The 14,723-nt window shown below is 34.7% G+C and overlaps 1 protein-coding gene across 1 annotated transcript in view; it reads left to right on the top strand.

Moving 5' to 3' along the window:
• LOC143253652 (RYamide receptor-like) overlaps positions 1-6,008 on the top strand; it is a 60,401-nt gene extending 54,393 nt beyond the window's left edge. The window contains exon 5 of the mRNA XM_076507851.1: positions 5,540-6,008. Within this exon, the coding sequence (XP_076363966.1) occupies positions 5,540-5,646 (107 nt within the window). The 3' untranslated portion in view covers positions 5,647-6,008. The remainder of the gene's footprint in view (positions 1-5,539) is intronic.
• The last annotated feature ends 8,715 nt before the right edge of the window (positions 6,009-14,723 follow it).

The following is a 14,723-nucleotide window of genomic DNA, read 5'->3' as shown; positions in this document are numbered from 1 at the left end:
CACTGCAAAATTAGGGACGGCTAGCGCAGATAGCTCTCGTGTAGCTTTGTACGAAATTCAAAAACAAACAAACAAACTTGTTTTTAAAGACGGGCGTATATAACGTAGCACATAAAAGAAAAGCTTTAATGTAAGTAACCTAGTCTCGTTGAATTAAGTTACCTAGGCAACATTACGACACCTGTAGTTGACCTAACAATAAAACGTGTGTTGAAAAAAAATTGCTAATATATCATATTCTAACGATCCATGAGAAAGAATTATTTGTTATAATGCCAATAACCTTACTTTTGCCATAGGCAGTGCCCACGAGGTCTTTCTCTAAATACCAAGCTGAGTCACTAGACACTATACATGTAATCAGGTTTCGTGAACAATGATTCTTACTGTGTGAACTAAATTAAGCGACTAAAGTGTCAATATTCACCTTATTTTATCACCAACTATTTATTTATTATTTTTAATTAAATGTATATCATTTATAAGGACTACTTTAACCAACCTGCAAGTTAATTTTCTTTCAGAGAATAATTAAATTGTACCTGATTAGCTGAACACTCTACGCCATTTTACTACGTTAGTTTGTTTATTTGTGTGTAATAAAGTGCAAAGCTACACAAAGGGCTGTCTGTGCTCTGTCCTTCACGGGCATAGAAATCTAGTTTCTAGTGTTTTAAATCCCCAGACATAGCGCTGTTCTACTAGGGAGTGTGTGTGTTTGTGTGTTTTTCTTATAGCAAAGCCACATCGGGCTATCTGCTGATACCACCGAGGGGAATCGAACCGCTGATTTTAGTATTGTAAATCCGTAGACATACCGCTAGGGGGTCGCTAGGGAGTGATTATGTCAGAGCATGTGTTGTTTATCAATTGTACAAAACTAGAGGTATTACATACCTAACGTCGGGGTTGATAAGGTATTACGTATCTAACGGCGGGGTTCTTGTGTTATTACATATCTAACGGCGGGGTTGATAAGGTATTACGTATCTAACGGCGGGGTTCTTGTGGTATTACGTATCTAACGGCGGGGTTGTTGAGGTATTACATATCTAACGACGGGGTTGTTGTAGTATTACATATCTAACGTCAGCGTTGTTGTAGTATTACATATCTAACGGTGGGGTTGTTGTAGTATTACATATCTAACGTCAGGGTTGTTGTAGTATTACATATCTAACGTCAGCGTTGTTGTAGTATTACATATCTAACGGCGGGGTTGTTGTAGTATTACATATTTAACGACGAGGTTGATAAGGTATTACATATCTAACGACAGGGTTGTTGTAGTATTACATATCTAACGACAGGGTTGTTGTAGTATTACATATCTAACGGCGGGGTTGTTGTAGTATTACATATCTAACGTCAGGGTTGTTGTAGTATTACATATCTAACGTCAGCGTTGTTGTAGTATTACGTATCTAACGACAGGGTTGTTGTAGTATTACGTATCTAACGACAGGGTTGTTGTAGTATTACATATCTAACGTCAGGGTTGTTGTAGTATTACATATCTAAGGACGGGGTTGTTGTAGTATTACATAACTAACGGCTGGTTCTTGAGGTATTACGTATTTAATGTCAGGGTTGTTGTAGTATTACATATCTAACGGTTGTTGGTTTCTAGCATATTTAAACATCTTTCATGTGATTTTTATTTCTAGAAATAAAACATTTGAATATAAGTGTAGGAAAATATTAGAGCTATTGCATAGGGTTTTTATGCATTTAATATGCAAAATCAAAACACGTAATGCTCATTACTTCATTGTCATTAGCCTGAAACGTTCATAAAAGGTAACTTGTTGTGATACATAGATATGTACTTATGTGACAACTATTCTGAATATGCTAACCAGCAATTCAAATGCCAACCACAACCGATATGACATTATGATGAAACATAATGTTCTATATTTACACGTTGATATTGTCAGGCGTTACTTAAGTAGTGTGATGTCATCAAAAATTAAAGGGTATCACAAAATGTGTCTTGGTAGCGAATTTAGAATTTCCAAACGAGGTATGTCGTTTGAACTCAATGACTTTAAAAGACAGAGGAATATGGATCAACTTATGGATCCAAAGTCATCCAGAATGAAATATACATCAACTACTACCCCAGTCATGGAAAGCAAAGTGCGCATCGTACAACAGAAGATAATCCACAAATGTAGACGCTAATATCAAATCAGTTCACCCAGTCCGAGCAACTATAAACAACATAAGGAAGTAAGATCCCTGTCTGGTAACGAAGCCAACAGGATTTGAGATCACAAATGTGAGACTTTCAGTCATACCATCCATTATACTGTTTCAATCTTCAAGGAGATGAAGAATGAAACGTTATTCATGATATCCATACTAAGATATACCGGCTAACTTGATGAACGCAGCGCACCTATCGTTTTTGTTAAGACTGAGGGTTTTGAAAAAGAAAACGTGGTATAGAAGTATTATCAAAATTAATGGTCGTCAGATAGAGAAGGATCAGTTATGGCGACCTGGACTGTAATGACGTGGTTGCACTCCAAAAACCGTTTTAATATTACCTATTGTACTTGTTGCATATATTCGTATATGCGAATTTGCACGTTAGATCAAAATATGGCATACCTTTCTAAAACACATCACATTGTATTTTCTTAATAAAAATGATGGTATGTTAATGTAATATGTACATTTACATAAGATGCACATTTTACAAATAAACTTTTGTTTTAATTACTTTTTGTAATATTTGTTTTGATTTTCGTGCAAAGCTACTCGAGGGCTATATGTGCTAGCCGTCCCTAATTTAGCAGTGTAAGACTAGAGGGAAATCAGCTAGTCATCACCACTCACCGCCATTCTTTTACCAACAAATAGTGGGATTGACTGTCACATAATAATGCCCCTACGGCTGAAAGGGCGAGCATGTTTGGTGTGATGGGGATTTGAACCCGTGACCCTCAGGTTACGAGTCGAGTGCCTTAACCACCTCGCCATGTCAGGCCGATTGTTTTCACTGAATTATTATCAAGGTAAAATTAGTAAATATGGGTAAATTATAGAAAAAAATGTGTAAAACAAAGTAAGTTTGAGTTAAACCCTATTGCATCTAAGCTGGAACAGTTTGCAACCTATGCGTTGTTGGCAGAGTACAATAAAAATTATTATTCTTTTACTTAAACATATTTGGCCAAAGTCGATCGCACACCCGCATTTCTTTTTTTTTCTATTTCATTACGACACCAGCATTAAGAGAAGTGCACACTGTACAAAACCACCAAATAGTTTAACTACATATTTGTTTGTTATTTGTACAAGGGTACGACATCAGGAGGTTAACACAAAACTGCAGAGTACTTCACGTCACCTAGCAACATTTCAAACACGTCACCTAGCAACAACTCAAACTAATTAACTCGTTATCTAATAAAGACCCAAATCCTCGTAACATCAAACGTGTTCGCCCTTTCAGCCGTGAGGGCGTTATAATGTAACAGTCAATCCCACTATTCATTGTTGAAAGAATATCCCTAGAGTTGGCGGTGGTCGTGATGACTAGCTGACTTCCCCTTAATCTTACCCTACTAAATTATGGACGGCTAGTGCAGATAGCCCTCGTGTAGTTTTGTGCAAAAATTCAAATGAAAGAAACAAACAAAATATGACGTAGGACAAAAACGATCAGTAGTGCGTTTCAATTACATTTCAGTTGTCGCAATATAGTTATAATATTACGTACCAACTGTAGTACCCGTCCAGTGGACGGAAGTTATGTATGCTTATAATTATGAAAGGTTATATTAGAACATAAAAAAGTTGTTTCCCTTATTTCTATTTGTAAAAAAAGCACCAAAAACATAAAAGTCTTAAAGTAAAGGACAAAATGTGAGACAGTAAAGAAGTGTTTATTTTCGCACAGATCAAAGAAACCGTCGTGACAAATTTCGTGAAGATTCATCAACAGGGGCGAAGTAGTAGTAAAAAACGTCAATAAAACACCACAAAAAACACAACTGAAAATTTGTATGTTACCCGATATGGAACTAATGAACATCTATACCAGTTGTTGTGAAGATCCATCCAAACGCTGTTGTAAAGTAATTACATGAACATACAACAGGCAGTACTGTTATATTTATATAGACAAGTAGTTACACGAAGATACAACAGACAGTACTGTTATATTTATATAGATAAGTAGTTACATGAACACACAACAGACAGTACTGTTATATTTATATAGACAAGTAGTTACATGAACACACAACAGGCAGTACTGTTATATTTATATAGACAAGTAGTTACATGAACACACAACAGACAGTACTGTTAATTTAAATATAGATATGTAATTACATGAACACACAAGAGACAGTAGATTTATATACAAGTAGTTACATATATTTATATAGACAAGTAGTTACATGAACACACAACAGACAGTACTGTTAACTTAAATATAGGTATGTAATTACATGAACACACAAGAGACAGTACTGTACTGTTAACTTAAATATAGGTATGTAATTACATGAACACACAAGAGACAGTACTGTTATATTTATATAGACAAGTAGTTACATGAACACACAACAGACAATACTGTTATATTTATATAGACAAGTAGTTACATGAACACACAACAGGCAGTACTGTTAATTTAAATATAGATATGTAATTACATGAACACACAAGAGACAGTACTGTTATATTTATATAGACAAGTAGTTACATGAACACACAAGAACAGTACACAAGAGACAGTACTGTTATATTTATATAGACAAGTAGTTACATGAACACACAACAGGCAGTACTGTTATATTTATATAGACAAGTAGTTACATGAACACACAACAGGCAGTACTGTTAATTTAAATATAGATATGTAATTACATGAACACACAAGAGACAGTACTGTTATACTTATATAGACAAGTAGTTACATGAACACACAAGAGACAGTACTGTTATATTTATATAGACAAGTAGTTACATGAACACACAACAGACAGTACTGTTATATTTATATAGACAAGTAGTTACATGAACACACAACAGGCAGTACTGTTATATTTATATAGACAAGTAGTTACATGAACACACAACAGACAGTACTGTTAATTTAAATATAGATATGTAATTACATGAACACACAAGAGACAGTACTGTTATATTTATATAGACAAGTAGTTACATGAACACACAACAGACAGTACTGTTATATTTATATAGACAAGTAGTTACATGAACACACAACAGGCAGTACTGTTAACTTAAATATAGGTATGTAATTACATGAACACACAACAGGCAGTACTGTTAATTTAAATATAGATATGTAATTACATGAACACACAACAGGCAGTACTGTTAATTTAAATATAGATATGTAATTACATGAACACACAACAGGCAGTACTGTTAATTTAAATATAGATATGTAATTACATAAACACACAACAGGTAGTACTGTTATATTTATATAGAATAATGTTTTAATTTCGCTTTGTCAGTTTTAAATTTCTTTTGGTATTTTCCATAGAGCACTTCATCGACAAGAAACACATCATCAAACAGGCTCGACGTTCCGCCTCGAAAGGACACAATCAGACTATAGTGGTAGATCTCGGCTCAGACACAAGAGTTTAACACGTTTTAGAGTCAGTTCCGTCGAGCTGTGATCAGGTCCAGTCAGTGTCAGTTTTTTCAAGTACTGCTAAGTGGATTGTTTGTTCACGTTGAACTATATTCCAAGTTAAAGCTAGGAAACCAATAATGAAAAATATTTCGTTGTGTTTCTTTTCAATTATGACAAAATGTCACTCTTCTCGTCTTCTCTCTTTTTATTCACAAAGTGTAAAGATTATCGTCTGATTGTTCTTGTAGATTATTCACAAAGTGTAAAGATTACCGTCTGATTGTTTTAGTAGAATAGATGGAACTATTATATTATACATTTGGTGACTAAAAACATGTTTATTGGTTTTATTCAAAGTTTTGAAAAATAAAATATTTACCACTCAGTGTTTTAAACCCGTTTGGATTCACTAATAAATAATATTAAGCAATATATTACTTTTGTGAAAAATCTTAAAGGTTTTTATTTCTGATTTGGTTTCAAAAGTTTTGAGTGAGTTGAATATTGAACAAAGTTTTATTTCCTATATTTTTGTATCAATATCTGATCGGAACAAAATTTAAAACCTTTTCTTGAGTTGTGTTTCGGTTTCCCTTTTGATGGAAAGCTACTATAATCTTGTTTAGTTTCTATTTTTCTTACAGTCACTATATCCTGATGAAAGAACTTACCTCTAAAGCAGGTAGAAGGCAAACTTTAATATTCCATTCCATTTAGTAAGACTCGGCATGGCCAGGTGGTTAAGGCACTAGACTCGTAATCTGAGGGTCTCGGATTCGAATACCTGTCCCACCAAAGATGCTCGCACATTCAGCCTTGTGAGTGTTATAATATGACGATAAATTCCACTATTCGTTGACAAAAGAGTAGTCCAAGAGTTGGCGGTGGGTGGTGATGACTTGCTACAGTCCTTTTCGTCTTATACAGCTAAACTGGGACGGATAACGCAGATAACCCTCACATAACTTTACGCGATATCCAAACTAAAGAAACCCATTCTATTTATGCTGCCACTTCCTTTTATGGTGAATGAGATTAGGAAGAAGTCTTGTCTTACCTTTATCAATATCTGATAAGAGAAACATGTCACAAACCTAATCGTGCCTTTTTTAAATCTATGTCTACCAACGTTTGGTGAAGGATATTATTAAATGATTATTAAATTATTTGGTCTGTATTTTATTTCTACTCTTTTTCTTTAGGCCCAGCATGGCCACGTGTGTCAAGGCGTGCGACTCATAATCCGAGGGTCGTGGGTTCGAATCCCGGTCGCACCAAACATGCTCGCCCATTCAACTGTGGGGACGTTATAATGTTACGATCAATCCCACTATTTGTTGGTAAAAGAGTATCCCAAGAGTTGGCGGTGGGTGGTGATGACTAGCTGCCTTCCCTCTAGTCTTACACTGCTAAATTAGGGACGGCTATCTATGATAAACGTCATAAATCATCAGTCAATAAAAATAAAACCTATTATACCTAACGTGATTTGAATTGTCTGTTGAATACCTCCCTCTTACTAACGATAATTTAAGTTATCCTTAAATTTACAACTTTAACCTATGATAAAACATAATATTCAGAAGTATAATATTAATTTAAAAATGTTATAATTAATAAGATTTGATAAATCTAAGCACTAATTATAGAAATATGGAATTAATTATTATTTCGAAATACACAAGAACATCAATTGTTAGCTATTGAGATTCAAACAGCTTGGGAAAACAAAAATATGAGATATTTTTAAGCGTTTACTGAATTATAATAGTGCATACTGTTAGAAAACAAAACGTAGTATAATAGAGAAATGAGTGAAATTCATATAAACCGAAATATCCGCCTGTCCAAAAGCTTTCTACTACGTTCGTTCTGTCCACAAGCTTTCTACTACGTTCGTTCTGTCCAAAAGCTTTCTACTACGTTTGTTCTGTCCAAAAGCTTTCTACTACGTTCGTTCTGTCCTTAAATAAGAGTTTGATATCAGAAATGAAAGGTTTCCAACACGTAGTTCTGTTTAAATAAGTAGTAACAAGATGTATTATTGCAGGTTCCCTCTAAGTGTTCTGTTTCAACAATAAATATAACTAAAATTAAGAGTAACAACTGTTTTTATTTCTTGCATTTGTAATTCGTATGCCATACTGTGTTGTAGCTTACAAAGTGCCTAATTTTTCACGATTCATGGCATGTACGCATTTTATTGACATCCTGACAGTACGAATTACAAAGTTAAGCATCCTTTATGTGATGTCATTTTAGTGTCTACTGGCTGTCCGACAGACGACACACTACTGAATAGAGGTACGAGTTGTTAAAAGCCTTTAGAATTAGCTAAAATATACAGTTAAATACTCAAGTAATCGTAAAAACTAAAAGCAACACTAGTTTAAATAGATAAGATGTTCGAGGTGACAGCTAAATATTTGACAACAATAAATAAACAGTTGGAGAAATCTACATTCTGAGCTCTCACCACAACATCTGTAAGGTTTAACAGAGTATACTGTGTCTAATTAGTCATGAGAAGTAGCCATTAAAACCACGTATTTATATTTGTGGTAAACCTAATAAGTCTTTGTATCACAATTTCGAAATTTGAACTTTGGACTAGAAGGAATGCAGTCAGTTAGTAACACCCTATCACTCAACCTACATTCTAAGGAATTGAATGTCACTTTTATAACGCACCCACAGATTAAAGTCGGGCGACATTTTGTGGTTTCGCACAGTTTTGAACCTGGCTCGCAAGCTCCAAAATCAAGACCTATGGTATGGAGCCAACCTACGTTTTTGTGTATTTGTAGATTGAAAAGTGTATTTCTTCCATTTAAAAACCTAAACGTGAAGACTAATTAATAATAACGCACCTTATTCGTAGTAAAAGAATTTGTTTTCTATGGTGTGATTTTTTAGATAAATAAATTAAAAGGTTTGAAAAACGTATACTATATCATCATACCTTAAAGCTCAACTAACACGCAGAATGTTATACTCTTCCGTACTAAGTTTTATTAACATAGATAACTGAAATTGCAAAATTCGTAATCTGGAATTATCACACATAGATATTTGTATATGTTAGAACATATGTTGATAAAATTGAACTAAAATATTATAAAGTGTGATATCAGGTACACTAGTGTCTGACTGATAAGTTTGAAGTTTAATCAGTACTGTTATTCAAATAATACATTGAACACTGATACTATAGGAACACAAACAATCATCACTAAACAAACGAATGATATATATTTATTCATAACGATGTGATTATATTATAAAAACTAGCTTATTGACTCCCAGTCCGCATACCTACTGTTTGTTGCTGGGGTCAAAGGAAGAGATAATGGTATTGTTACCAGAGATAAGCGCTGAATATCAGAGAGTTCCACACATACACACAAAAGAGACAAAGTTATAAAAATAAGCGACTTTTACAGTCATACTGAAGCGTGATTGTTGGTTACATATTTAGACTCTAACTTACATACAATTACGACCGTGCCAAACCAATTTTTACAGTTTTCTGTAACCCCTGTTTGGATAGGACACTTTAGAAATTCATTTATATATACTAGCTTTACAATTATGATCCAAGTTTTTCTGTGCAACCAACTTGCACAAAACTGACTTGTGAAGTTAAATTATTAATTTCTGTGAGTCTCTTCAGGTGCTCAAGACAATGATGTCCACTTGTCAAACAACAAACAACAACCCAACAACAGACTGTACTAATATGTTGGCCAATACATAAACTGCAGTTTTAAGAAAAGAAAGACTGAGGCCGTTCTTTTCTGAAGTAAACTTGCCATTTACTGAGTCTCCCTTGGTTCAACTGATTCTTCTAACCAGCTATTCTGGTACAGTATCATTTTAGTAGCAATAGTTTGAGACACCCTACAGTGCATTCTAGTTCTTATGGTACCATAAGTCTGAAGAATTGTCTGTCTTGGGACTCTGAGAAAGATTAGTTACATTACAAACTAGTTATCACACTTCAATAGTTCATAATAACATACAACTTACCAGCAGTTGCAGGTCTACTCTCGTCATGCGGCTCGACTTGCCAGTATCCAGTTGTAGTGATCCAACAGACACTTTCTAATGAACAAGATAATCATCTGTGTACAGTAAGGAATGGGATCAGTGAACGTTCAACCATCTGTGGTCACACGAATCTTCAGTGTTCGTTCCTTCTTTCTCACAGTTATTACTAAATATTACCATGCACTTTCTTGTTGTTCTATTACTAAATATTACCATGCACTCTCTTGTTGTTATATTATTAAGTATTACCATGCACTCTCTTGTTGTTATATTACTAAATATTACCATGCACTCTCTTTCTGTTACGTTACTAAGTATTACCATGCACTCTCTTGTTGTTATATTATTAAGTATTACCATGCACTCTCTTGTTGTTACGTTACTAAGTATTACCGTGCACTCTCTTGTTGTTATATTACTAAATATTACCATGCACTCTCTTTCTGTTACGTTACTAAGTATTACCATGCACTCTCTTGTTGTTATATTATTAAGTATTACCATGCACTCTCTTGTTGTTATATTATTAAGTATTACCATGCACTCTCTTGTTGTTATATTAATAAGTATTACCATGCACTCTCTTGTTGTTATATTATTAAGTATTACCATGCACTCTCTTGTTGTTATATTATTAAGTATTACCATGCACTCTCTTGTTGTTATATTATTAAGTATTACCATGCACTCTCTTGTTGTTACGTTACTAAGTATTACCATGCACTCTCTTGTTGTTATATTATTAAGTATTACCATGCACTCTCTTGTTGTTATATTATTAAGTATTACCATGCACTCTCTTGTTGTTATATTATTAAGTATTACCATGCACTCTCTTGTTGTTATATTATTAAGTATTACCATGCACTCTCTTGTTGTTATATTATTAAGTATTACCATGCGCTCTCTTGTTGTTATATTAATAAGTATTACCATGCACTCTCTTGTTGTTATATTATTAAGTATTACCATGCACTCTCTTGTTGTTATATTATTAAGTATTACCATGCACTCTCTTGTTGTTATATTATTAAGTATTACCATGCACTCTCTTGTTGTTATATTACTAAGTATTACCATGCACTCTCTTGTTGTTATATTATTAAGTATTACCATGCACTCTCTTGTTGTTACGTTACTAAGTATTACCATGCACTCTCTTGTTGTTATATTATTAAGTATTACCATGCACTCTCTTGTTGTTATATTATTAAGTATTACCATGCACTCTCTTGTTGTTATATTATTAAGTATTACCATGCACTCTCTTGTTGTTATATTATTAAGTATTACCATGCACTCTCTTGTTGTTATATTATTAAGTATTACCATGCACTCTCTTGTTGTTATATTATTAAGTATTACCATGCACTCTCTTGTTGTTATATTATTAAGTATTACCATGCACTCTCTTGTTGTTATATTATTAAGTATTACCATGCACTCTCTTGTTGTTATATTATTAAGTATTACCATGCACTCTCTTGTTGTTATATTATTAAGTATTACCATGCACTCTCTTGTTGTTATACTCTCTTGTTGTTATATTAGTATTACCATGCACTCTCTTGTTGTTATATTATAAGTATTACCATGCACTCTCTTGTTGTTACGTTACTAAGTATTACCATGCACTCTCTTGTTGTTATATTATTAAGTATTACCATGCACTCTCTTGTTGTTATATTATTAAGTATTACCATGCACTCTCTTGTTGTTATATTATTAAGTATTACCATGCACTCTCTTGTTGTTATATTATTAAGTATTACCATGCACTCTCTTGTTGTTATATTATTAAGTATTACCATGCACTCTCTTGTTGTTATATTATTAAGTATTACCATGCACTCTCTTGTTGTTACGTTACTAAGTATTACCGTGCACTCTCTTGTTGTTATATTATTAAGTATTACCGTGCACTCTCTTGTTGTTATATTATTAAGTATTACCGTGCACTCTCTTGTTGTTATATTATTAAGTATTACCATGCACTCTCTTGTTGTTACATTACCCCACACTTCAGCGCTACTAGATTTCAGTGCTAGCTATATCCTTAATACCTCAAGATGTCTGAACAGTGGGTGTATTACAAATTTTTATTTCCCGTACAACATGATATTTAATGAAGAACAAAGGCGTATTGGTACATCTAGGTTGTCCCATTCACTGAAATAAAACACAACTCTTAATGACGAGAAACCCACTTGAAATAAAAATGTATCTCTGAGAAAACATAAATCTATTGTGCTCTACCTTGATCTGGCCTAAATCACAGCCATGGTTTTATCTGATCTCATACATTTTCCTTCCACAATAAGTAACTTTGAGAAGTTAGTGTATCAGAGACGCAACAGAGGAAAACACATCCAAAATGAATACATAATAACAATCCTTTGGTCAAGGCTCCAAAATTTTACTTTTTAATAAGTGTAAGTTATTTAGATATATAATGATGTTGAGAAACACGTTTAACATATCCATAAAGTACAACTTTATAGTTGTTATGGGAAGAAAAATATAGAACTAGGACGATAAAGGAAAGACGAAAAGAAGTGAACAAGTTAACATGATCAGTGACACGTGTATGTTAAAAAGTTATGTTGGTCATCTTCCAGAGACTAGAGACAAAGATCAGAGAGTGACTAAACAAAAACAACCACAAAACGTATGGAAATATCACACGTTTATAACACAGGTCAACAAATTTTTTCGAAATCTCAGTTGCATAAGATTTTTTTACTCATTCTTACCCTTTGTGACCTGCTAAATTCAAATATGAAAACGGTTCAGCTCTACATGCTCTAGTTTTAATGCAATTTTAAGTTTTTCATTCTAGCCTTTTGTGGTCAAATTAACACGTTTCCTGCGATGCTCTTGTACATCTGACAGCTTCAGTGCTGCATGAGCTATGATAACGTGAGGTTGTCGTTACATTTGTCTCTAGCCTGCAACTTAGTTAAAGGTAAGACAATAGTGGGACACCGGTAGGTCCCATCGCAGGAAACGTGTTAATTACTTACACGTTATGTTATCAACAGAGATATTAAAATTGTTTAGATTTTGTTTCAGATCTGATCATGGCTACAAGGAGACGTCAATGTGAGAACAAGCCGGACGCTTTCTGTTATATTTGTGGATGCTTCACGCTTATACGTCAAAGGCGTAATATAACATCGTTTCTGAGGCGTGCTTATAAAGCGTACTTTGGACTTGCTCTTGGTGACCAAGACAAGAAATGGGCCCCACATATTGTGTGTCATAACTGCGAGAAAATGCTGCGTGACTGGACAAAAGGGAAACGTAAGGGTTTACCTTTCGATTTCCATGACCTGGCGAGAACCGATGGACCACACAACTGACTGCTATTTTGTCTGGTCAATACAAAGGGCATTGGCAAGAAAACAGACACAAAATCTCATATCCTAGTATCCCCTCAGCAATCCGACCTACTCTGCACTCTGATGAGCTCCCAATCCCAGTTTTTAAAGGATTTCTTCCATCTGAAGATGTGGGTAGTGACCAAGAGCAAGAGACTGCTGATGAAACTCAAGAAATACTTTCAGAATCTGGCGATCCTTCTTATGAGACCCCACAGTCATTAACTCCTCAACAGTTTAGCCAGCCAGAGTTGAATGACCTTGTACGTGATTTGGGTCTCTCCAAAAATGCAGCTGAAGTGTTAGCTTCCAGGATGCAAGAAAAGAATCAGATGAGCCATACAACTAATGTGTCATACTTCCGAAATCGGGAGCAGACTTTTGTGCCATTTTTTACAGAGGAGAATATGTTTGTTTATTGTCATAATATCTCAGGTCTTCTCCAGGAATTAGGGATGCCAGAATACCATCCAAATGACTGGCGATTATTTCTAGATTGTTCTAAGCAAAGTTTGAAGTGTGTTCTACTTCATAATGGCAATGTCTATGCAGCTGTTCCAATTGGACACTCTGTGTATTTACGAGAGGAATATAATGACATTAAGACTGTGATTGACCTACTAAAATACCACGAGCACAACTGGACAATTTGTGTGGACCTCAAAATGGTTACTTTCCTCTTAGGTCAACAAAGAGGATTTACAAAGTATCCCTGCTATCTTTGCATGTGGGACAGCCGAGCTCGAGAAAAGCACTGGAACCAGAAGGAGTGGCCCATACGTGAGACTCTGAAGGCAGGTATGCCAAATATTGTCAACGATCCAATTGTCAGTCGAGAAAAGATCATATTTCCTCCTCTCCATATCAAGCTGGGCTTGATGAAACAGTTTATGAAGGCGTTGAATACTGACGGTGAATGCTTCCAACACATATTTTCTGTGCTCCCTGGTTTGTCCTTCGAGAAGATCAAGGCAGGTGTTTTGATGGACCACAGATTCGTGCACTTGTGCATGATCAAGAATTTGCCAGAAAGATGAACGACAAGGAAAGGACTGCATGGCTTTCATTTGTGGCGGTGATGGCAAACTTTCTCGGTAATAAAAAAGCTGACAACTATGAAACCCTTGTAGCGAATATGTTGTCAGCTTTTCGCGATCTTGATGTAACATGAGTGTCAAACTCCATTACCTGTACAGTCATCTTGATAGATTCCCTGAGAACCCAGGAGCTGTAAGTGACGAGCAAGGCGAGCGGTTCCATCAGGACCTCAAGACCATGGAAGAGCGTCACCAAGGGAGATGGGACAAACATATGATGGCAGATTACTGCTGGAGCATTAAACGAGAATGCCCTGAGACAGTCCACAAACGCAAGAGCTACAAGCGGAAATTCATGCCTGAGTAGACTGCAATTGAGCTTTGCCTCCTCATAGTAGCAAATGTCTTATCTACTAATCAGTTTTATATAAATAAATTGAATTATAACTTTATATAAAATTGAATTTATATAAATAACTTGAATACATTTATACTATCTTGCATTTTCTTTTTTATTACCCAGCTATATTAAAGAGTTTTATAACATATTTTATCACATATTTTTCATGATAGACTACGACGTCAATGTGATGATGACGAAATTTTGAGATTTTCAAATAC

Source organism: Tachypleus tridentatus, chromosome 6, assembly GCF_004210375.1.
Source record: "Tachypleus tridentatus isolate NWPU-2018 chromosome 6, ASM421037v1, whole genome shotgun sequence".
In the NCBI taxonomy this organism is placed as follows: domain Eukaryota; kingdom Metazoa; phylum Arthropoda; class Merostomata; order Xiphosura; family Limulidae; genus Tachypleus; species Tachypleus tridentatus.
The sequence above is the reverse complement of the archived record's forward strand: the minus strand, read 5'-3'. Positions and strand labels throughout refer to the sequence as shown.